The sequence below is a fragment of the Chinchilla lanigera genome, unplaced genomic scaffold (genome assembly GCF_000276665.1).
Source record: "Chinchilla lanigera isolate Chin_1 unplaced genomic scaffold, ChiLan1.0 scaffold00002, whole genome shotgun sequence".
In the NCBI taxonomy this organism is placed as follows: domain Eukaryota; kingdom Metazoa; phylum Chordata; class Mammalia; order Rodentia; family Chinchillidae; genus Chinchilla; species Chinchilla lanigera.
In genome coordinates, this window is record NW_004955403.1 from 38,721,491 (window position 1) to 38,744,215 (window position 22,725).

The following is a 22,725-nucleotide window of genomic DNA, read 5'->3' on the forward strand; positions in this document are numbered from 1 at the left end:
GCTTGCCAGGCAGGCGCTTTGACACTGAACTAAATCCCCAGCCCCCCATGTTTTCTTTTAAACAGATATTTTTTTTTTTTGGTTTTGGTTTTTCCTCCGATACCAGGAACCGAACACACGACCTTGCACTTGCCAGGCAGGCACTTTTGCCACTGAGCTAAATCCCCAGCCCCTTTTAAACAGATATTTTTAAGAATTTACATTTTAGCTAGTATTCTAGGTCTGGGGCATATAATGCTGAGAAAGTATGCAGAAATCTTTGTACTAAATGCATTTTATATTGTTTGAATAAACTGATGATAAAATTTATATGAGGAGATTTTAAAAGTTAATCTTAGGTAAAATAAATTAAGTTGTCCTTTATGTACTGATGTATTGATTTAATACAGTACTGCTTTTGCACTGTTAAGGAAAATTCAGTTTCTTTTTTTTTTCCTGCAATAATCACAAGCAGGCTAACCTAGTATGCTTTGAAAGACATTTGTAAATGTGTTCTTGTAGCCATAAGAAGAGTGCTGGAGGAAGGCATTAATAGAATCCCTAGGGAGATGGGGATTTAGCTCAGTGGCACAGGGCCTGCCTGGCAAGTGCAAGGTCGTAAGTTTGATTCCCAGTACCAGAAAACAAACAAACAAAAAAAGAAAGAAACAAAGGACAACAACAGCAAAAAATAGAATCCCGGGAAAGAACATTATTTTTGGAAACTGACAAGTTGATCCATTTATATATTTAATGCAAATCTAATTAGCTACTCTGGTTTTTATTCAAAACAAGTTTTAAAAATGACCTTAGCAATATTATCAAAATAAATTTTACAGCATAAATAAATTGATCTCATGAAAGCATATCTTATAGGATAATGAATGTGAACTTCCTTTTCTGTGGTTCATTTTTAAAATTTGACTTTAAGGAGAAAAACTAAAAATAACAATAAAACAATTACAGAACTGGTTATTATGAGAGTTACAATAATTAATACATTGTGTATTGTTGTCTTCATAATAGATAGAGTACAAGATATAGCCATGATGTTTTGTCCAAACAATATTACCAGAAACCTTTCTTTTCAGTGAACTAAGAGAAACTAATTGCATACTTATTTTTACTACCTTGAGTATAAATATATTGTTTTCTTTTTTCTTTTCTTCCTTTCCTGTTTTCCCCATCATAGTTTGTCTTTTCTTTTGAACTGTTTGTCTTTTCTTTTAACCAGTTTCTTTCCAATTCACAACATGTTTGATCATTTGACAGGAAATGCAAATATTTTTCATAAATGCCTTCTGTGTTAATCTGAGTGTTTGACCTTTTCATAATGCAGCAATTTTCTTTTTAGTCATTTCCCCTTGATTTATCTTCTCTCATGAAAGGTTGCTTTTTTATAACTTTATGGTGCCAGTGGAATTATTAAAGAGCTGTCAATCAAAACATGACTATCATTGTTCCTTTTTACAGGGAAAGAATATTAAGTACAATTTATACCAATTTCATAGGAGTAGCTCCTTTTATATACAATACACTTCTTGCTTCTAATGAGAGAGGAAAATGTTATAATCAACAATGAATCAAAAAATTCTGTAGCACTAACAGTTGAAGATTTATTGACAAATTTTAATGAAAGTTTATTTACTTTCTATTTATGTTTATTTCTTACTGTCTTTTTCCCTCTCCCTGGTTCCAAATGTATTAAGAGAAAATATATTTTCTTTATAATTTTATTGCAGTATATTTGATTATTAAAGTGGTAGTCATCTACCCAGCAAAATATTTTTTAAAGTAAACACAAAATTATAAAGCAGCAAAATGATTTCATGAGTAGGCATCATGTGTTGACTTAAAGATTCCAAGAGTTAACGTTTAAAAGAGTATAAAAATCTATAATCTTATACATGTCAATACTCCTTAATGAAAGATTTTAAAGTATGTCATTCTAAAAATTGTCTAACTAAATAATTCTTACATTGAATGACAAATCCTACATTTTGCTGTGCTTATAATTATCATTTCATAAATTGATGACTACCATGTGCATTAAGCATTTTTAAATATATTTAAATTTCTCTCTTAATTATATTCTTATGTATGCTTAGGATAATCATTCAGTTGGGACTTGAAGAGGGGATAGTTTGGAGGGAAAGATGCCTTGTTGGGACAGACCTTATTTTACAAATGAATAAGGGAAATAGGAACTGTCCTTCTTCATTTAAATGAAGCAATGCATACTAGGAATATCAGACAGATATGTGATAAGAAGGGGCTCTTGACTTTATAAAGAAACTACATGAAATTGAAATTTTCTAATAAAAAATTACTGGATTCAACACTATAGTACATGTATCTAAACTATGGAATTTCCTTATTCCTTGAAGCTGACTTCATTAAAAATCTTTCAGAGAAGTAATCCAGATCCAAATTTTCTGATAATATTTGAGATGGATTATCTTTTCATACACTTATTTATCATATTTAGATCATGTCTTTGATAAATAATTCCTAACATTTCTAGTCCATTTTTAAATTGGGTTGCTTGACTTCTTATTGGTGAGAGTTTATTCACAATGTTTTTTCAAGAGCAAAAATTTATGATTTTAATGAAGTCAAAATGACCCTTTCTTTCTTTGATCGTGCTTTTGATATTATATCTAAAAGATCATCAACAAACCCTAGGTCCTCCATAGTTTGTATTCTTTTAGAAATGCATTGTTTTGTATTGCAGGTTCTAGTCTGTCCCATTTTGAAATAGCCGCTGTGAAAATGTTTGTTGTGCTTTTGCTGTAAGATTCGTATTTATTGCATGAATATTAAATTTTTCAGAATGATTTATTGAAAATTCTTTCTAAACTCAATTATTTTGTTCCTTTGTAAGTATGAATATATAGATATCTTGTTTACATATGCCATTGAGTTGCATAAACGTAGGACAGCATCTATATTTATAACTAGTGAAATTTGTAGGAAACAATTACTATGGGGTTATATTTAATTTGCTAATGAAAAGTGATTAAAGGAACACAGGAATAATCAGGGTTTTTTGTTTTACCAAAATATATATATGCAAATAAAAATTTTAAAGGAATTAATATTTATCACTCACAGACCTCCAGTATATAACCTCAGTGCTATCTGTCATGTTGTAGCCCTTGGAATACTACATTATTTAAGCAAGGATACCCCAATAATGTACCAAATAGTACCAAAATAAAGTAAGGGAGAGTTGGTTTTTATTTACAGATAAAATAATACAAACATAACTTTTGTCCAACAAATACTATAAATAAACCAGAAACATAAGCAAGAGGGTACAAAAATGCTACTCTTTGACCTAAAGTCTGAAGTACAGTTGAAGTAGAATTAGGCTGGGATGCCAGTTTTGGGATTTTCAAGTCCAGGGAAATTCAAGCTTTACAATATTAAGTTATTTGAGTTTCTGTTTAGTTTTCAAAAATATAAGCCCAGCCTTGGAGAATATCTTCCAGGCCAGTTTGATTTAGCCTTGGGAGTATATACACCAAAACTTACAATTCAGGTCTAAAATTACGTTTACCAATCTCTGGTCATATGATAAATTCCTAGACAAATTTCTACTCTTTTGTATGGCTTCTTAATGATAGAGTGGAGAATTCATGGTCTGCATTGTGCTTTATAGCCTCCAGTTGCTCAGGGAAAAAAATAGACAAACTATTAAAAGGGCCAGAAAGTCTATAATATTTTTCAAAAGGATATCAGCATGAGTTTGTGAATTAAATGAGTCTTTTATCCTAAAATGCCATTGTTAGAAACAAGCAAAAAAACCCCATAAATTCACTATGTTCTTAAAATAAAGTAATATTAAAAAGCCTATATAAATCACTGTTTATCATAAATCACTAGTTATCTTACAGTTATACAGATCCTGAGTACTTGCTTAATAGATGAGTAATAGAAAACATGTTAAAAATTCTAAAATGTCACTCTACAAAAACTCCTTGATAGACTGTATCTACTGAAGTAAATTATATAAAATGCTTTGTCGTGTTCTTTAGGCTATGGCATGAAAATTATCAGAAAAAAGAAGACTTTATTTGAGTTCAAAGTCAAGATTATTATATTTATTCTACTCTATCTGACTGGCTTTTAATGTAAAAGCTAGTGACATTTCACATGGACTAAATTTTTAAAATATTTATAAAATTTTAGTAAAAACAAAGTGTTATATAATTTCTTAAGTGAGCAAAAATCTAGTAAAATAGCCCTCATCATTTGTGTTTCAGCCAGAGGTGTAATTTGGCCTGCCCTCCCTCTTTTCCCCTCTTCTTTTGCCCTTAACTTGTTCATTCAGTGATATCTACTGAGTACTTTGTACCAGGCTTAGAGAAACATACTGATGAAAGAACACTGACTTGTAATTACAAAATGAAGAGGGAGGCAAGCAGGTGAAGTTGTTTTGGAAAAAATGGTAAGTAAATCATAAACACAGAAAATCAGCTGATTGTTAGAACAAAACCTATGACCTCATTTCTCGAAATAGATTCCTAATGTTTTGCAAAGTTTTCTCTCCTCTCCGTCCCAAATGGTGAGGAACTTGTATCTCCCCTTATCCATCGCACTAAGCCTACCCACTCAGCAGTTTCACTGAACGTTCCCATGGTGACTGTTACCGCTGAATGCAGAGGAAGAGAGAGGAAAAGACCATTGTCTCCATCCTTGGTCCCCTTATCAACACAATTCACAGTCAGGGATAGGGATGCAGGTCAGTGGCAGAGCACTTTCCTAACTTGTGCAAGGCCCTTGGTTCGAGCTTCATGCTGCAAAGAAAATTGCAGGCTGCAGAGAAGTGTTGATGTCCCTGGTGTTTTCATTTTTATCCATGAAAACTAGTGCTTCATGGTATTTAACCCTGTATAAGTGTAACACTGTAAGTCCCCTCCTCCCCCAAATTATCAGCAGAGTGAAAAAATAAAAATGGTGTTGTAATTCACTGAGAATATAGATGACAGGAATGTATGTGGTTGGGAAGTTATAACTGGTTTCTAATGTAGGAATATCAGTCGCATGCGGTTGTGGTCCCCTGTCTATACAAAACACACATTTTGAGATGATCATGTCTTTCTCACTGCTGATGGGCAGCATCTGAGTACCCAAATGTCTGTGGAACATACAGTTTCCTTTCACACATGAAGAAGTTGGTTAGTGTACTCTGAGGGCAAAATGATACACTATCTGCGTGAACTTATGCCTGAGAGTAATTAAGGTAACTTTACCAGATTCTGTTCCTGCAGCTTCTTTATTGTGAGACAGTGAGCTTTCTCTTTGCCAAGTATCTACCTTAAGTAAAGTAAATGACATTCCCCAAAATATGCCTACTACCCAGTTTCTAGAATAGTGAGTATTGTCTTATATGATAGTAGAATAATTATTACCTTATGTGGTAAAATATGATTAAGGATTCTTAGAAGAGCAATTTATCAAGGTGAGCACTAAGTGCTCTCATATGCATACTTTAAGAGGGATGGAAGGGCTTCTGATATAGCCACCCACAGAAGAAGGCAATATAAAGAGGGACCAGGGAAAGATAAGCCATACACAAAGGAATGCAACAGCCACCAGAAGCTGCAAGAGGTAAGGAATGGATTACCCTCACCCAGATCCTCCATAGAGAGTGTGGCCCTGCCAACTCCTTGATTTTGTCAAGCAATCCTGACTTCAGATTTTTAGTCTCCATCACTGTTACTTAAGCCAGAAAGCTTTTGGCATTTCACTACAGCAGATATAGGAAGCAAAATCATCCTCTGCCTTACTCTCTGTTTCTAGAAGTGTGAGCTAGCCGAAGGAAATCAAAGATAAGACTGGATGAATTATACGGGCTTCAGAATGGCGTGGCCTCTCCAGAGCACATAGTGGTTAATGCAGTTTGTACAGAATCTCATGCGATGATGGCCATGACATTTTTTGCTGCCAGCTGCTCTCTGCTTGAATGTGAAATGAGAAGCTCAATGTGCCTAGAGATATTTTAGGATATGGAATGTCGTTTTCCTCTCAGTGGATATATTATCTCCCAAACTTTAGAACCAGAAGAATTGATAGAAGTAAGAAAGAAAGGAATATTAGAAACAAGCACTACTGTTAATGGTTTAGCAGATGTCACAGGAACAAGAACTATCTTCAAAATCAGAGTGGTGAGAATAGAGTTTGTGTTAAATTAGATGATAGCCATATGAGTGATTGTGAAAACAGAGCTGATAAATTATATAAAAGAGTATCAGTTTCAAGCTGAATATGTGAAAAAAGATCTTCATAGTGGACAGGTGCTTGGAAATCAAGATATAGTTTACAAAAGAAAGGGTATTAAAGCTGAGGCCTTGAAGGTGAATATAGATTGGTGAGATAGACTCCAGATTGGCTGTAATACTTCCTGGACCATATAAAAACCCCAGTCTAAGATAATACTTTTTGTCTACAAATAAATAGCAAGCGTTGTTAATTCAATGACTATTCTTATGAGAGTTCCAGAATGTAAAATAGATCATGAATGCATGACACATATATTAATGAGTAAATAATGAACAGTCTCTAAAATATTAGGTTTAAAAGATGAAAAGTCAGTGGCAAAATAAGTGATAAATGAAAATAATTGTTAGAGTTTGTGTCTGGGTGTCCCCCTAAAGCCTCACGTGGTCAAGAGGGTAGGCTTTGTAGAGATGGCTGAATCTAGAGTTTGTGATTGGTTCATTATTTCTTGCTGGAATTAGTGATGTGGGTGGAGCCGGCAATATAGCTCAGTGGCACAGCCTGGCAAGCATAAGGTCTTGAGTTTTATTTCTGGTACCAAAACTAAATACATACATACATACATACATACATAAGTGATGTGAATGGTACACCTGCCATAGGGTAGGTAACCTGCATACAAAATATAAGGGAGAAAAAGAGGCCTCCTCTGCTATTTTTGCTCTTGTTCTTTGGCATGTTCCACCCTCCATCAAGGTTTGCCCCTCTGTCATGCCGGCAGATTGTGGAATGAAACCTCTACAACTGTGAGCTAAATAAACCTATTGCCACTGGATGTCAAGTATTTTGTCTTAGCAATGAGAAAATTAACTAGTACAGTGATGAAATGTTTTTGAAAAGCTTTCCTGATAATCTTTTAGACATAGTATGACTTACTATGAAAACATTTCTTGAAGAACAGTTTTGTGCCTAGCAAATCTGACCTACTGATCATACTGTACAGTTAACACATATTTTAAATTGAATTCTTTCAGGATAGAAGACAAATACAATGTAGAGACAAATTTACAAAGCAAAATAAGTAGGCTTTCTGCTTAATTATATCAATTAGTTATTAACTTGAAATATACTGTCAGATAAAATAAATATGTACTGAAAGTTTTATTCCTTTTATCCTTTATTTCAGCCTGCAAATTGTACCCAGGAAAAACACAGCTGTTTTTCATCCTTTTTCTTTCCTTTTCCAGTAAAGCAATAAACAATAAGGAAGCCAGTAATTATGACTTCTGTAAAGACCATGCATGAAAGAATGGCTGTGCTTCCTTCCCTGAACTTTGGTGGCCTTTAGTGACTGTTTTCTTAAATAAAATGCAGCACTTATTTGTTAAATGCTTGTTAAAGCTGTCAGGGCTGGGTTTTTGAACCACAGTTAAAAACATTTTCTTGTGTTTGCAAACGTACAAAATCAAAAGAATTTTCATAATCAAGACAGATTTTAAAATATAAAATATATTTTGAGTGTTCAAACAGAATATTTTCTCATGTCTTTTGGAACACGTTGCATTATTAATCATTCTCTTTTAGTCAGAATGCCATTTTCCTTTTTAAATTACTTACCTGTCACTGTTACCTATAAAATAGGAGTGTATTTTTCCAAATGTAGAATTTCTTTGATCTTTTAGAATCATATTTTAGTGAATTCAAGCCTTAGTTCACATTTTCCTCAGTACTGACACTACAGACCTACTTAAGATTAAGTAATGATTGAAAGATTGTTTCCTTGGAAACAATAATAATCAAAAGAGCAAGACTTCCTTAATTTAATTTAATACCTCTCTCCCTCTTTCCCTCTCTCCTTCATTCCTTCTTCCAGCCTTCCTGAAAATTGAACATAGGGCTATTCTGCCACTTAGCTGTATCCCCAGCCTTTTTTATAATTTCAGACAGTGTTTTGCTAAGTAACTCAAGGTGGGCTAAAAGTTCAAATCCTCCTGCATCAGCTTCCAGAGTAGCTGGAATTGCAGGAGTGTGCCACAATGCCTGGCCCTAATTGTTGTGTTAAATATAGAAATTTAGATTTAGTGAACCTTCTCATATACTAATATCTGGATTAGAAATATACCTGTCACCTAAAGTTAAAATGAAACAGTGTGTGAATTAATCTTACAGATTTAGAGAAACGAAGTTATATTATTTAGTTAACTTCATATCAATTTTAAGTATAAATATCTACAAACATTCTGGTGAAAGCAGGCTCTTTAAAATAAAGTATCAGATAATAATAAGTCACTTTTTATTTGTAAGTTAAAGTTAATGCAAAAATACATGAAATATTAGAATATGGTTCTCCATAACACTTAAAATTTTATGTGGCCATTTGTTGAAGAATAATACAAAAAATGAAATGAGAAGACACTTGAAGTCCATGTCAGACAATTAGAAGTATGAGAATCTTGAGGGAGACAATTAACCATTTTTAACTTTTTTCTTCCTATCCACACAATTTTCAGTATAACTCATATTGTACAGGGTTAATAAAGTAATAGATAATATTACAATGCATGTGTTTATCCCATTTTACTCTGTGAACATGCATGGAATTTGTGGAAATATTTTGCTCAATTCCCAACACACTGCCTTATAATAATATTTTATTATTTGGAAACATAATGTTCCAGCACTTATGCTAATGACTGGCATTATATTTAGTTGTTAATTAAGAAGCCAGTTTGTCATAAGTAGGATCATGAATTTCCAATCTGTTGCCATATAACTTGCTGGAAAAAGATTTATAGGCATTTATAGACCATAACTGTACTAATGATTCTTTATATCTTATTTGGGAAAGATGATTTGGAGTTAGGAGAAAATTTTCCATAGTATAATTGAAAAAGATTTTAGTAATGAAAGTCATGTTTGGAATTAAGTATGTAGTAGCAGCAGTAGGGTCTTAGATTACTACAACCTGAATTTAGCATACTTACGTTTTACACATTTCAAACCTGCAATACTCATTCAATCCACTGAGGGTCACATTGAAAAAAAGATTATAAATAAATATGCATGCATATCATTTGTAGTTCTCTAGTTTCACATTGTGAAGCTGTTTATTAGTGTCCTCAAGAACTCTAAATGTCCTTACCACCTATAAAAAGTGATTCCATAGAGCGTATTTTTCAAACATCATTATAACTTGTCCATAATTCAAATCTCTTGATGTAATGTAGGTTTAGAATATCAGTGAAAGACCTTCAGATAGGGATGCATTGATACTTCAAATAAATCTAGATGGAATTGCACTTTTTCTAAGTAGCAGTACAATTGTGCAGGCCTTGTTTTAAGATTACTTCAGTGAAGATAATTCTCCTTGTAAACTGCCCACTTTTATTGAAACACCAATATTTGATTCTATTACTTCTGTAAAGCAGACACTCTAAGTCACTGCTTATTTCCATTCTTTGATAACAATATTATAACCTGTTGGTTGGCTTGGAAAGCACGGTTAATGATGGAAATGTATTATTAATCTGTTTGTACAATATATTCAATTGATGGTAGAAAAAGCTTTAGAAGATACATTTTACTAATTACGCCTCCCTACCACTGAATTTTAAAATATGTCTAGAAGTGGACTTTTTGTGGGAAACTTTGTTCTTCATAAAATACATACTGCAAGGATTTTTAAATTCATATTGCAAATTAAACTATGCCAACTTATTATATAATAGTCATCATTTTATAGTAATGGTGCTAACATTTTTTGTAGTATAAATGTTTACTCATGGAGAGTTTTAAAATTACAAAACATGGTTTATTTTATCTTATTTCAGTGCTCAAATTACTGACATACAGACTACAGAAATCATTTAAAGTAAATAGTAGCTGCTATATTTGTAAGATGTTTCCTATCCAATTTTCATATAATTTTTTCTGTTCCTCTTATAATACATTTTCCTGCATCCTGCTAATGGCTTCTGTGCTTCATAAGACCCGTGGAGAAAAAAGTGAGAGTAGCCTTGTGTTCTGAGGCGTTCTGGTCAATAGGGAAGGACACATGCTTTGCCAGTCCATTCATAAGAAGGAATTTCACAAGACTACAAGAATTTTAACTACATAAAAGGAGCAAACTGTTAGGTGTAGGCAGTGAACAAGTGATATTTCAAGTTGCCATCAGTTGTGATACAACATCATGACTCTCCTAATTTGTACATTGTATTATTATATTAAAATAAAAATTTTTGTTAAAGCAGTGAATAAGAATTAATATTGGTGCATATAGAAAAAAACCAAATTCTGTGAGCTTGAGAAATTAACATAGAAATTAATAGTTCCTTTTTAAGGTGAAAATATAATATATTATTGGTTATTTTGCTGTGTTTGCATTTTAAGGCCTTAAGAGAATGTCTAATATATGGAGTCAAATTCAGGAACTACAAGATTTTAGAAAAATAATTATTCATTTATTCTGTCATTCCTTATGATTTATTGATGTGCCTCAAAATTGCAGTACAAATGTCTAATTTTAAATATACTGTCCTCAAAATCATTTCACTTTAAATAGGACCATGTTTTATTTTCTCACTTCTCTGTTATCACGTGACAGGACTCTGTTTATGGCTTGGCACACATAGATGACCCAAGCCATACAGCTTGAGTTTGTTAGTCATTTTTTACCCAACTCAACCTCATTCTTCCATAAGGATATATTCAAGTCACTTGGCAACACTGTCAGAGTCTAAAAATATAACACATGACCAATATGCACTATCTGTACTTCTACTTCTGTGCAGTGCTTTCACATGTGATGTCATTAACTGTTGATAGATTAATGGATTGCTTAGCATCCAATGATCCATAATGATGAAGCCTATCATTTTACAAATGAAGCAATTAAGAAGCCATGAGGTGATGGATTTGTCAAGACTGATGAATGATAGGCTCAAATGTGAAACAAATCGAATTCACTGTTATTTTTTTTCTTTATTATTATGGTAAGATCATCTATCTTCTTTCCAAAATTGATATACACCTCAAACATGGAGATTTAGTTCACATTGTACTGTTAAAATGCATAATACAATTGGCCAAGCAGAAATCTAGACCCTGAGTATATGCAGTGGTGATTTATGTCATCGTTATCAGAGAAATAATGTTTTTATTATTTTTATTCTCTCTAAAATAAAAGAAAGTTTTGAAAAAAAGTAGAAGATAAAGTATACTACAGTAAATAGTGAATCAGAGCCACAAGGTATTATTTCAAGCAATGAGAAGATAATATAACTCGACTCCTTAAGAAAGAGTCAGGTAAAGGAATACTTGCAATGGTATAAATTTTTCTTTGTGATTTTAATTTTCCAGCAATTAGAAAAATAATAACAGTTACATTGGTGTGGAACCAACTTAGTGTTTTGTATGGAAAGATTTAAAAAAAATAAAATTCAGGGAAAAATTAAAAAATGACTCTGCTTTTTGTGTATTATCATTTAGTGTTTCATTTCCTTGGGCTCACAAGGACATTTTTTAACTCCATATGAAAAAACATGCAGTCTCCAAGATGCCATTACAAAGTAGATAAAATGTCATCTCAAATTCTCAAACAAAATTTTCTTTGAAAAATAGTTCTAAGGGAATAAATTTCAAAATTTTTGCTGCAAGTTATTTTTCTGGATTTTTTAGTCACATTGAATATTGTATCTTACAAATTTAATTTTTCTACTTGATAATAATTCACGATATCAGAAAATTAATTTTTCTATGTCAAAAAATTAGATTTACCCTCAGATGGCAAAGACTTTTTCTGTGCCTGAGGTATACAGAATAACAAGCATAGTAATGCTCTTCCAGATCTACTTTTTCACCTGTCATTTTCCACTCACGGTTGCCAGGTAACCGTGATGATAACCTGAGCTACCTTTTCTAAAGCACAATTTTTGTACATCTTTGCCTGTAAGATTCTTCCATGACATAATCTCACTTTGAATAATACATCATTCTCTCTAAAATATGGCCTTTAAAATTTAATAAAAAATACAAGAAAAACAAAAGATGAACTCCACTTACATGCAATATATATGCTTTTATTTTTTATATTTATATATTATATAGATATTGCAGATATTAAATGAAATTTTAGAAATTTTCAATTATAGCTAAACCTATTCCACTAGTCTTTCTAAGAACAAAATGTTTCAATAACAAATTTGTGAGTAACACATAATTCTGGAGAGCATTGGTGATGTCAAACCAAGCAAATTTTGAGTCATGAGACCTATGGACAGAAGGACCCTGGAAATCCAAAAATCCCTTCTATGGTAAACAGAGATACGACTTTCCCATGGAGAAGTGGAGCACGTCACAGTGCTAAGATTGCACTCTACGGGATCGGCAATGTGTGTGGCCTGCATAGCTTCCCATCGCTGCACTGGTGGCTGAGTCTTGGTCACCTGCAACATTGGAAGTAATCAGAATTACTTGGAACCCTTCATTCCTGTTAGTAAAACAGTTTGCTCTAGTATCTGTTGTATTACAATGTTAATTTCGTTTTCATGGGTAAAGGCTCTGCTTTCTCAATTGTAGGTGCTTTGTTTTAAAAATAAATGGCATTCTCGTCCTATTTGTGTATTTCCACTGATGCCTATCAGTACCTTGTTAATGATTTGTGAAGTTGTAGAGTTACTTGAGCAATAAACTTCTGAGAAAATACTTTTTCTTCATTGGAAACATAAACATGGTAATACATCTCTTAATTTACCCAAAGAACAAAAAAGTTGTATAATTTTATCCCTTGATTTTATTACACAAATTGAAAGCACAGGGCCAGCTGTTTTTACATCCTTGCTGCATTTCAGGAACCTATCCATGTTGAAGTAGTACAGAATAATGTTTCACATTTTTCAGTGTCCTATGCCAATTATTCAATCAGGAATAACACTGTGGTTGTTTTTTACTACTGCATCTATTATGAGATGAGTGATGAGATATGACAAGGTTATTACATGGCCTGTTAGTGTATTTCACAAAACTGAAATGCAGAAAATGTCTCTGGAACTCTGAAAGCCTTTATAAAACTTATATTTAGGAGAGAAAGGGAGAGAGACAGATTTTAACTCCCATCTAGATTTTACTGAACTTGAAATAACATGTTTGACTTTCTTTTCCTGTAATGAAAATCTTTATAGTACTAATTAGTATTTTGAAACCATGTTTTTGTAGGTTTACTTTTTCATGAAAAGACAAACGTTTCTAGTAAAACATCTTTTCTCATCCTGACAAGACATCCAATTACTTTCTCCATAGACAAATATCATGAATGAGTACTGAGTTATTCTTAATTTGGAATGTTTTGCTGTAGGTTGCCTATTTCTTTCTTTCTTTTTTTCCCAACCCTTTTCCTACCCTGTGTAAATTGTTCAGACAAGTAGAGACATAAAGGAGTTTAATGGTGTTTAGAAACAAACTATTTTAAACTTAAGAAGAAGATAATGGGCTTCCTGTTATTTGGATCAAAGCCTAATATATCCATTTTGAGACATTTCTATACCATAGAAGGGGAGGTTATCATCCTCCTAATTTGATGCTAAGATACTAATAGGTGCTGAAAAATTATAATTTTTTATTGCTGTTTTCTCTAAAAGTACCTTTATGCACAAAGTGAATTAGGAGTTTTTCTTTTGTTTTGTTGTTTGTTTTATCGTACTGTTTATAAAGGAATTACAGTCGCAGCTTGTAGAAGGTGCTGGATGTGTGAATTCTGTACAACTGAACAAGAATCGCTGCCATTTTGGAGGCCATCGAAAATACATTTCATAACTATGAATTAAAAACAAAGAATTCACAAAATAAAACCTAACCCCAGTCTGTATGTGACAACCAGAAAATTTCAAGGAATATATTCTTGTCTTATGAGAAACAAACTTAGAGCTATGAAACAAAAATTACAATGGACATTGCATGGATTAATGCATTTCGGATGAGAAGAGATTCCTCATCCTAATTCATATAGAGTTGATATTACAGTAAAGAAAAGATGTGTTAGTATGCACATATATATTTTTAAAGGCATGAGACATGGTGGTTTTCTTTCTTATCTTTTGTTTTGTTTTGTTTTATTTTTAACAGTGCAAAAGAAGCAGGGGTAGGTCATAAGCAGTGGAGAGCTCTCCCATCACCCACCTGCAGCCAGTGCCCGATGGTCTCCACGAGCCCTGTGTGTGGTTCTGACGGTCATTCCTACTCCTCTCAGGTAAGGAGAACCATATTCATTTAATTTAAAACCAGTAATGTGTGTTTCTTAATAAACAGTTAAAATGATTACTACTTCAATGTGGTTGTCCATATAATTTATTTATTCAACTTTTGAAATAAAATAAATAATTCTACTGGGAAGGAATATGATTCAATGTAAATGAATTTCTTCTGTCAGAATTCTTAAAGTATGAAATACTAAAATTGTGAATACTCTGATGTTTTTAAATATGAAAACTAAGATTTCCTTTGCTTCTTCTTGGAAGGTGTCAGAAATGTTGGCTGGCTGTTAAATAGCACTAATTAAAGTTATTTTTATAAAAACAATGGGTGCTATAATTTGGTACTGAAATTACCTTTAAAAACTTTCATGTCATCTCCTGTATCATCTCATTTTCACCTCCAAAAATAATAATAAAAAAAACTTTTACCAGATGAGAAAACTATCAGAATTTTATAGCAAGCTGACAAGTTGAACACGTTTATTTGACATCAAAGGCAAGATTTGGTGTCACCTCTATTTTTATTATCTCTGCTCTTTTACATTATCCTGCCTTTTTACTTGGCATTACATATTGCTAAAATATTTAGGAGTTTTTTCAAACTTCCTGTAAGACATTGTTGAGTTTTCTTTGATAATGTGACCAAATGGAGTATATGCTTAAAGTCTCTTACCTGAAAACCTCAGGGCTGGGTACAGAAAATGAGAAAGAAAGTTGGTGAAGGAGGTGCAAGATTTCTAGCTCTTAAATCACTAATCTTTGTTAATAAAGAATGAAAATTATGGTTAGGTAGTTTGAATCACTGTTGAGTCCTTGTATTTTATTTCAGCATAATGGTGAGCTCCAAATTCCATGTCCCCTTCTTCACACATTTTAGTTTCCTTCCTGGATAATCCTGACACAAAGGCTAGCCAGAAGCCAGATTATTATTCTTGGGTGTGGGAACACACATCCAGGGCAGAATACAGATCCTGGTCTTCAGGCCTTCCTTATTCAAGTTTTTGTGTTTTGTATATTCTGATTTCTTCCTTCCGGCAGCTCAGCTACAGAGATGAAATTATAAATGATATCACCATTACATAACTTAAACTATACTAGGTTCAGGAGCTGGGAATTGTATGGTAAAGAGGACTTTCAGAAAACATTCAAAGGGAAGACTTTAGTGAAAAGGTTATAATTTTTGAATTATAGCTTGTTACACAAAGTGACCAATTTTGAATATTTTTCTGACACTCACACTCATCAGTCTTTCTAGAAATGTTCAGGAGACAATTTAAAAACTTTATGCCTTGGAAGTTAAATGAAAAGATGAAGAATTATAGAAAAATAGGTTCACTTTACCAATACATTGGAAAAATTGGTTTTCATAATTATTTTTGTAACATTGTCTATTTTTCTGTTAAGAAAGAGGAGTCACATTAAAAAAAAAAAACTGTACTGAATCTTACCTTTCAAAAAACCAGTGATTGCTGAATTCTTTGAAATTTAGCTGTGCCAGAAAAATCAAAATATAACTCTGTTCGAGTTTATTTGAGAGGTAATCACTCCTGAAATTGACACAAAAAATGACGGTCTTTGTTCCTTTACTTCAGGCAAAGTCTATTTTGATTGTACTGTCAAGCTTCAGTAAGAACTAGGAATTGTTCCCCAATATAGCATGTGCTAGACCACGGATATATTTGTCACTTTATGTAAATTGTACTATTCACTTGCAGTGAGCATAATCCGTAAATGACAGTACTGTTTTACAACTGAGCAGGATAGCTATAACATAGACTCCCTGAGGAGGACAGCAGTAGATTATCTTAAACTCTTCTTCTGTTGTATTTAATCATCCCATACTTAGCAACTGAGCTGAACAGTGGTGAATAACCTGGGAATGAGTATTGCTTATAAAATTGTGTGTGTGTGTGTATTTGTGTATTTGTGCTCATGTGTACACAAACAAGCATGTGCACATTGAGACAGGGAAAAGGAAAGGTTATATATTTTGTATTTGAATGCCAAATCCAGCTGCAGAAGTGATGCTTGAGTTTGTTTGAAATGGGACTCTGAGTCTACCTAAAAGCTCCCCAAGATTTTTATGTGTAGCTATAGCAGAGAATCACTGTTATGTTCTTTCATATTGCGTATATATATATATGTACACATATACATATTCAGAAGCAATAATATATATTTTAGATATAATTGTGTAATATATGTAATGAGTATATAATATAGATATTATATATACACATATGTAAATATATATATATATCTATATATATATTAGAATAACATTAGCATTAAAGAAAATTCCATCCTATGTTGTAATATGGTAATATTCCATTTTAAATTTCAGCATACTAGTATGTTTTTTACTTTTTGTCATTTATCTTTCCATAAGTGAGACATGATGTTACTTCCTCTTGATATTTATTAATTCTAGTGAATATATGTAGAGTGTGAAAGATAGATAATCCCTGATATATACTCACTATAAGTTTGATATGGTATACCTATTTGAATTTGAATTATTTGTCATATCTTTCTTTCTCTGAATACTTTGTCTGAGCTGTGACTGTTTTGCAGTTGGACTATCATGAGTCGGAAATAGATGTGCACTCCTTCTATTTGAACTTTTTTCTGTTTAAGCTGGGTTTGATGTTTGGCTCAGACATTTGGACTTGATCATAATTACAACCCAAATACATTATCATGACCATTTGCTTGGAAAAGCTCTTTTTAAAGCACTGAATATCAGAAGAAATAGTATGGATAAGCTGTGTCATAATACCTCAGATATAAAAAACACTCAGTATGATATTTAGGGCACTAAGACCTTCATAGGATATGTGAGATAAACCTCTGCAACTGAAAAGTTCTAATTGTGAAGAAAGCTTTTCTTCCTATATATTTATTTGACTTTTAACAGTAATTTTCTTTACCAAGGGGCTTACATTGAAGCACAAATATGTAATCTTTTATATATAATGACTTTGCAACCATGACTTCTTAATTTTGTCATTTCAAATACAGCAAGAAGTTAAAGGACACCTGCAAAATGTCCTGAGGTGTAAAAACTTATTTAAGTTTTATAAAACTATATGCCAGTGTTTTAGAATTACATCACATGCCTTTATTTCCCTAGATGAAACTTTTTATATGGTTCATTGCATTGTGTCTGAGACATTCACTATTGATTCCATACGAAACCAGTCCTCTGCTTTACAGTGATATGAACCATATTTAATCAAACTGAGTTAAATTATATAACTATGACATCAACTCAACAAACAGGTTTTAGAAACCAAGACAGTGACATGGAAGTAAGCATAAAATTCACATGAGTTTTACATGTTTGGCACACTGTGGGCACCAGTAATTCCCTGCAGAATGATGGAGAGAGAGCTTTCAATGTAGTATTTTCTTCCTGTGGACTAACAATTATTCATTCAACAGATACAAACTAATGTGCTCCTTATCTGTCAGCATTATATATTAGTGTTAGATGTCATTATCAACTAAAGTTGGAATGGTATTTTTATCAGCTAAACTTGCAAAATTAAAAATTAATGAATTGTGATTCTTATGTATTTTTGGAGAAAATATAGTATGTAAATAAATTCTCATTGTTTTTCTCAATGATGTATTTTTTCTCAGTATAACATAAATATGGAACATTATATGTGAAAAATGTAGTGTCAAAATTCAACCTTTCACCATTTTAGTGTATTTAAATGTATGCATAAATGTAAAGAAAACAATAATTTATAATCATGAATATTTTTTTTTCTTTTGTGGAAAGAAAAATGAGGTCTAAGAAAATTAATTTAAACATGAAAACAATATGACATTTCTGTAAAGGAATTGTTATTGAAGACTATTTTTGTTAAATAGTCATTTCTGACTTTTCAATTACAAAAAATACCACCTTCTATTTTTGTGGCAATAAAATGCCTTGCTTCTATATTATTTCATGATTAAATCACTTTTGTAACATATTATGTTGAAAAGCTCAACTTCATTTTGTTAATGTATTGTCTTGGTTACTTTTTTCTGTTTGCTGAGACAAAGTACCCAATGCCCAAAATTAGGGAGGGAAAGGTTTATTTAGCTTACAGTTTGTGAGGTTTCAGACTATAATCAGCTGGCTCCAAGGCAGGGTGGCAGGGCACAGGGGCAACATTTCAAGGCTGCACAACGCAGCAAAAGCAGCAAGAGCTGAACGGGGGAAGCAGCAAGCTAGCCTCTTTTCCCTCCTTATATGGTACTCAGGCTACCCGCCCTATGGTGGGTGTAGCACTCACACCCATAATGCCAGCACTGGACCAAGGATCAATTATAAACTGTAGAAGCCTGCCCCATGACTGCATGGAGCTTTGGGGGGATACTTAGACAAAAACCATAACATGCATGTTCATGAGTTGTACTAGAAAGTTTTTGATACTTAAGAACTATGATTATCTTTGGGAAATATTTTGTTGCAATTAATAAGTGGACCCACTGTATTTTATAGGCTACCACCCTAGTCTCTCATTCTGTGCTTATTACTTGTCCTTACTTCTCTTTCAGCAACATGCTTTATGAATTACTTAACATCTCCTTTCATTAACATTAATATAGACAAGGATTATTTCCTGGTCTGTTCAAAATTTTGAAGAAGCCTATTCAAATCTATAAGTTTAGGGTAAATTTTACTAAATTTAAATTGTTCTTTCTTGAGGTTGTAATTCTTAGCTATATGTAAGTGACTGTGTTCAAATTTATTTTAGAAAACTTCAATGATATGCAGAGTTTATATAATTTCATTGACTGTCTCGATTGTTTGGACATAACTTCTGTAGCAAAGGAAAACTGGACAACTGCTGCTTCTTTCACACACCTTTGTTTGAAATAACACATACATGATATCCAAATTTAAACCCTTGTGATCTGCTCACACTTATTCTTCCTGCCAGTTCCATATCACATTAAGAAATGACTTCTGCTCCCATCCTTCTCCACATCATTTTGACAATTACCAGCAATGCAAAAAATAAGAAATTTTGTGACTATTCTAGAACCCTTACCTTATTCATTAGAAACAAAGTATTTGCCAGTGTTGTGGATCCCTTACTGTTACCTGCATTTTTGTCTTAAATCCCGCAGTAGTCATTGATTTGAGCAAATAGTCTGGCGCCTTTTGACAGAGCTTTCTAAAAGACCCTAGATGCATTGCTCTCAACACCTTACCTCCAGCCACTCTACTTTTACAGACATCACTGGGTACTAATTGCTGAAGAATTTTCCCAATGCAACCACTAACAAAAATCACTATACAATACCAGTTTCTCTAACAAACTTAAAATACACAGGAAATATGTGGTTATCCAGATTACTCAGTGAAATGTAATGAAATATTAGTAAATATTATTAGTAGTATTGTTAAAATAATTGAGTAAAAATCAGATAATATTCTAAATATTCTATATGCACTAATCTTAAATGTAGAAGAGATATTCTGTAGTGATCTCAGTCCATAGATAAAGAAAGAGAACACCATAAAATGTTAAAACATTGAAGTAGTTTTGGAATTGGATCCCAGCTGGGAGTTCGTACAGTCAGCCACAGTGCCGTATTTTGCAATGAAACTGCCAGCAAGATCTTGATTGATATATTTACCATGTGTGAATTTTACTTTACTGTCTCCTTTGTAACACCAATTATTCATCATTTGACAAGAAAAAAGAACTGTGGGAGGCAATCAGAGAGCTATAAAGTAGCCGAGCTCTTAAAAACTTTGCCTTCTTTTGTAACCGGGTAAATAAGTTTTTTAAGTTCAATGATTACTGCAGCAGATAGCATGTGTATTTTAAATTCTACTGTCAAAAGTTGTTCTAGAGGACACATACAGAAAGATTGTAATACTCTTAACTATAAACATATGGCAGATGTCTAATAGAGGTTAAATAGTGTTCTAGGGTAAATTATCAATGCAAAATCATTTAAGTATTAATCTGTATACAGTACACATTAATTTCTTCCTTACAAGAATAGTGTAAGACACATACATTAATGTTATTTCCATTTGTGTAGAATCAGAAACATAGAAATAATAAATATCAGGAGAAATAATATATAATATCACAAAGAATAATATATGTATGATGCAAAACTAATACTATGAAATTATATATTATACAGATTAATATGTATGAATGTAATATATCAGTAGTAAATATAGTATTACAGCAAGAATGTCACCCAAAAAGTAGTACAGGAATGAAGTAAAATAGTATAGGTTGTATTTACTTATATAAACTTACAATCATGTGAATTATAGAATAAGCACAGTTAAATATTGCTGTCCTATACTTGTCAATGGATACATAGACAAATTATATAGTTTTATACCATCTCCCTCCAAACTCTCAGATGAACCACCTAAACCAACTCTATGAATGATCAACTACTTCAACTAGATTTGCCTCAAGTTTCCATCTCTCTCTTTCTACACAGAATGTAAATTTAAGCCAGATATAGCAGGATGCATTCACGGCTCCTTACATCCTACACATTGAACTACAAAGAGGCATTAGAACAACCCTATCATCAAAAACAAAAAACGCTCTGGCCTGTGAATTGAGGCTGACTTGAATATCTTCAGTGTACAATGTGGTATTCTTCATCATTTTGTCTAAAGTCACTGACATAACTCTTATCAAGTTTTCTCGTAGAATACCTCCTGCTACAGGTACAACTTCCTACAACTTGCCAACAAATAAGGAATCATGCATCCCACCTGGGAATGAACAACCAAAGATAGATCCATTTTAGAGAGATCGCTTCAGTTAGTTGAGGGCAACGTGCAGGGATATTTATTAAAATAGGTGAACATCTGTTAGAGCACCCCCAAGGTGTAAAGCACTATACTTTCAGTACACAGAAAAATTAGCACCGTTTTCCAGCCAAGAAATACAGTACTAAAATGCACATGGCACCCTAAAAAAAAATAAAAAAGAGTGATAAAACTAATATGACCCTACAGGTGGGGCCTAGAAATTACTCAGGAGGCACAAATTGACAGTGCATTAAATGTAGCCTTCCAGGCTTCTGTTAAATCTTAGGGTTCCATATTTAGTTAGAATAATAGACTCCGTTTTTAGAGTGATAACTTGAGGGCAGCCTGACAGTTTGAGGGCCATCTGTCTAAACTGTCCTTTGGTTCCATTAGCCAGACTCGCAGCACTCATTTGTTGACAAAGTGAGTAAAGATGGAGCTGGAGAAGACAGCTGAAGGTGTTGACAATTCAGGAACTCCTTCCTTTGTTTTGTTTCTAAACTTCTCTGTGATGTTAGGCAGATTTGAAATGGAAGTATCTAGAGAAGTCAGATTCAGCAGCCAGTTACATATTAGGCACTTTAGATATTTTCAGAAAGCCACCCAAGGTAATTTTCCTTAGGAAGTGAAATGTAGGGGTGGCTCTGAAAGACAAGAGAGCATTAATATCTCCTGTTCCTCCATTTGTCTCGGCATCCAAAGAGTACCTGGTGCTGTCTCCTGTCATCACGAAAGTCAGTCTCATAATATTAATTAAAACTTCTGATTTCTTCCAGTCAAGTCCTAAATTCCATACCTAAATAGTTTATGCATGAGAGTATAATTCAGAAGGGACAAGTATAATTCAGAGTATAATTCAAAGGACATTTTGTAAATATTAAGAAGACCGACTATTATGCCAACTTTAATTAGAATGGAATATCACAGGGAACTCAGTGAGTCATGAGATATAGAACTGAACTTATAACCTGAAGGATCCCTTTGGATAAGCTTCCACTCCCAAGTGTAGAGCACCCAGAATACCAGAGGTTGCTAGGGGAAGTAACAAAAAATCTTGAATAGTTAAATTAAGTAAATAGAACCTGTATCCTATCTATTACCCTGAATCCAGCTGAGAGGCTTTTTTCTTTGGGGGACAACAAAATTCAATGACCAAATTGTTTAACTAAAGTCTGTCAACAGTATGAAGCTAAGGGATGTATATCACAATTTTTTTGAATTTACTTTTTAAGAGACCATCCTAATGTTTAACAATATTAGATGCTTTTTGATGGCAGGAAGAATGGGAGATGGATTAAACTCTTTGCTTATCAACTCATTCAGTAGATTTAGTGATAATGTGTGTACTACTGTCAGACTGCAACCCAAGAACTAAACACATGACACAGATTACTTTCAAAATACATAATAATGGGGACAAATTTAGCTGGAAAATGGAGTAGCAATAAAATTACCAGAAAAGCTGCCAAC

The 22,725-nt window shown here is 32.9% G+C and overlaps 1 protein-coding gene across 3 annotated transcripts in view; it reads left to right on the forward strand.

Annotated features, from left to right (window-relative positions):
* The window catches only part of Spock3 (sparc/osteonectin, cwcv and kazal-like domains proteoglycan (testican) 3), a 394,510-nt gene that overhangs the window by 245,240 nt on the left and 126,545 nt on the right, over window positions 1-22,725 (forward strand). For all 3 annotated transcript variants that reach the window (XM_005373580.2, XM_005373579.2, XM_005373581.2), the window contains one exon: window positions 14,323-14,446. In XM_005373580.2, coding sequence (XP_005373637.1) covers window positions 14,323-14,446 — 124 coding nt within the window. The remainder of the gene's footprint in view (window positions 1-14,322; window positions 14,447-22,725) is intronic.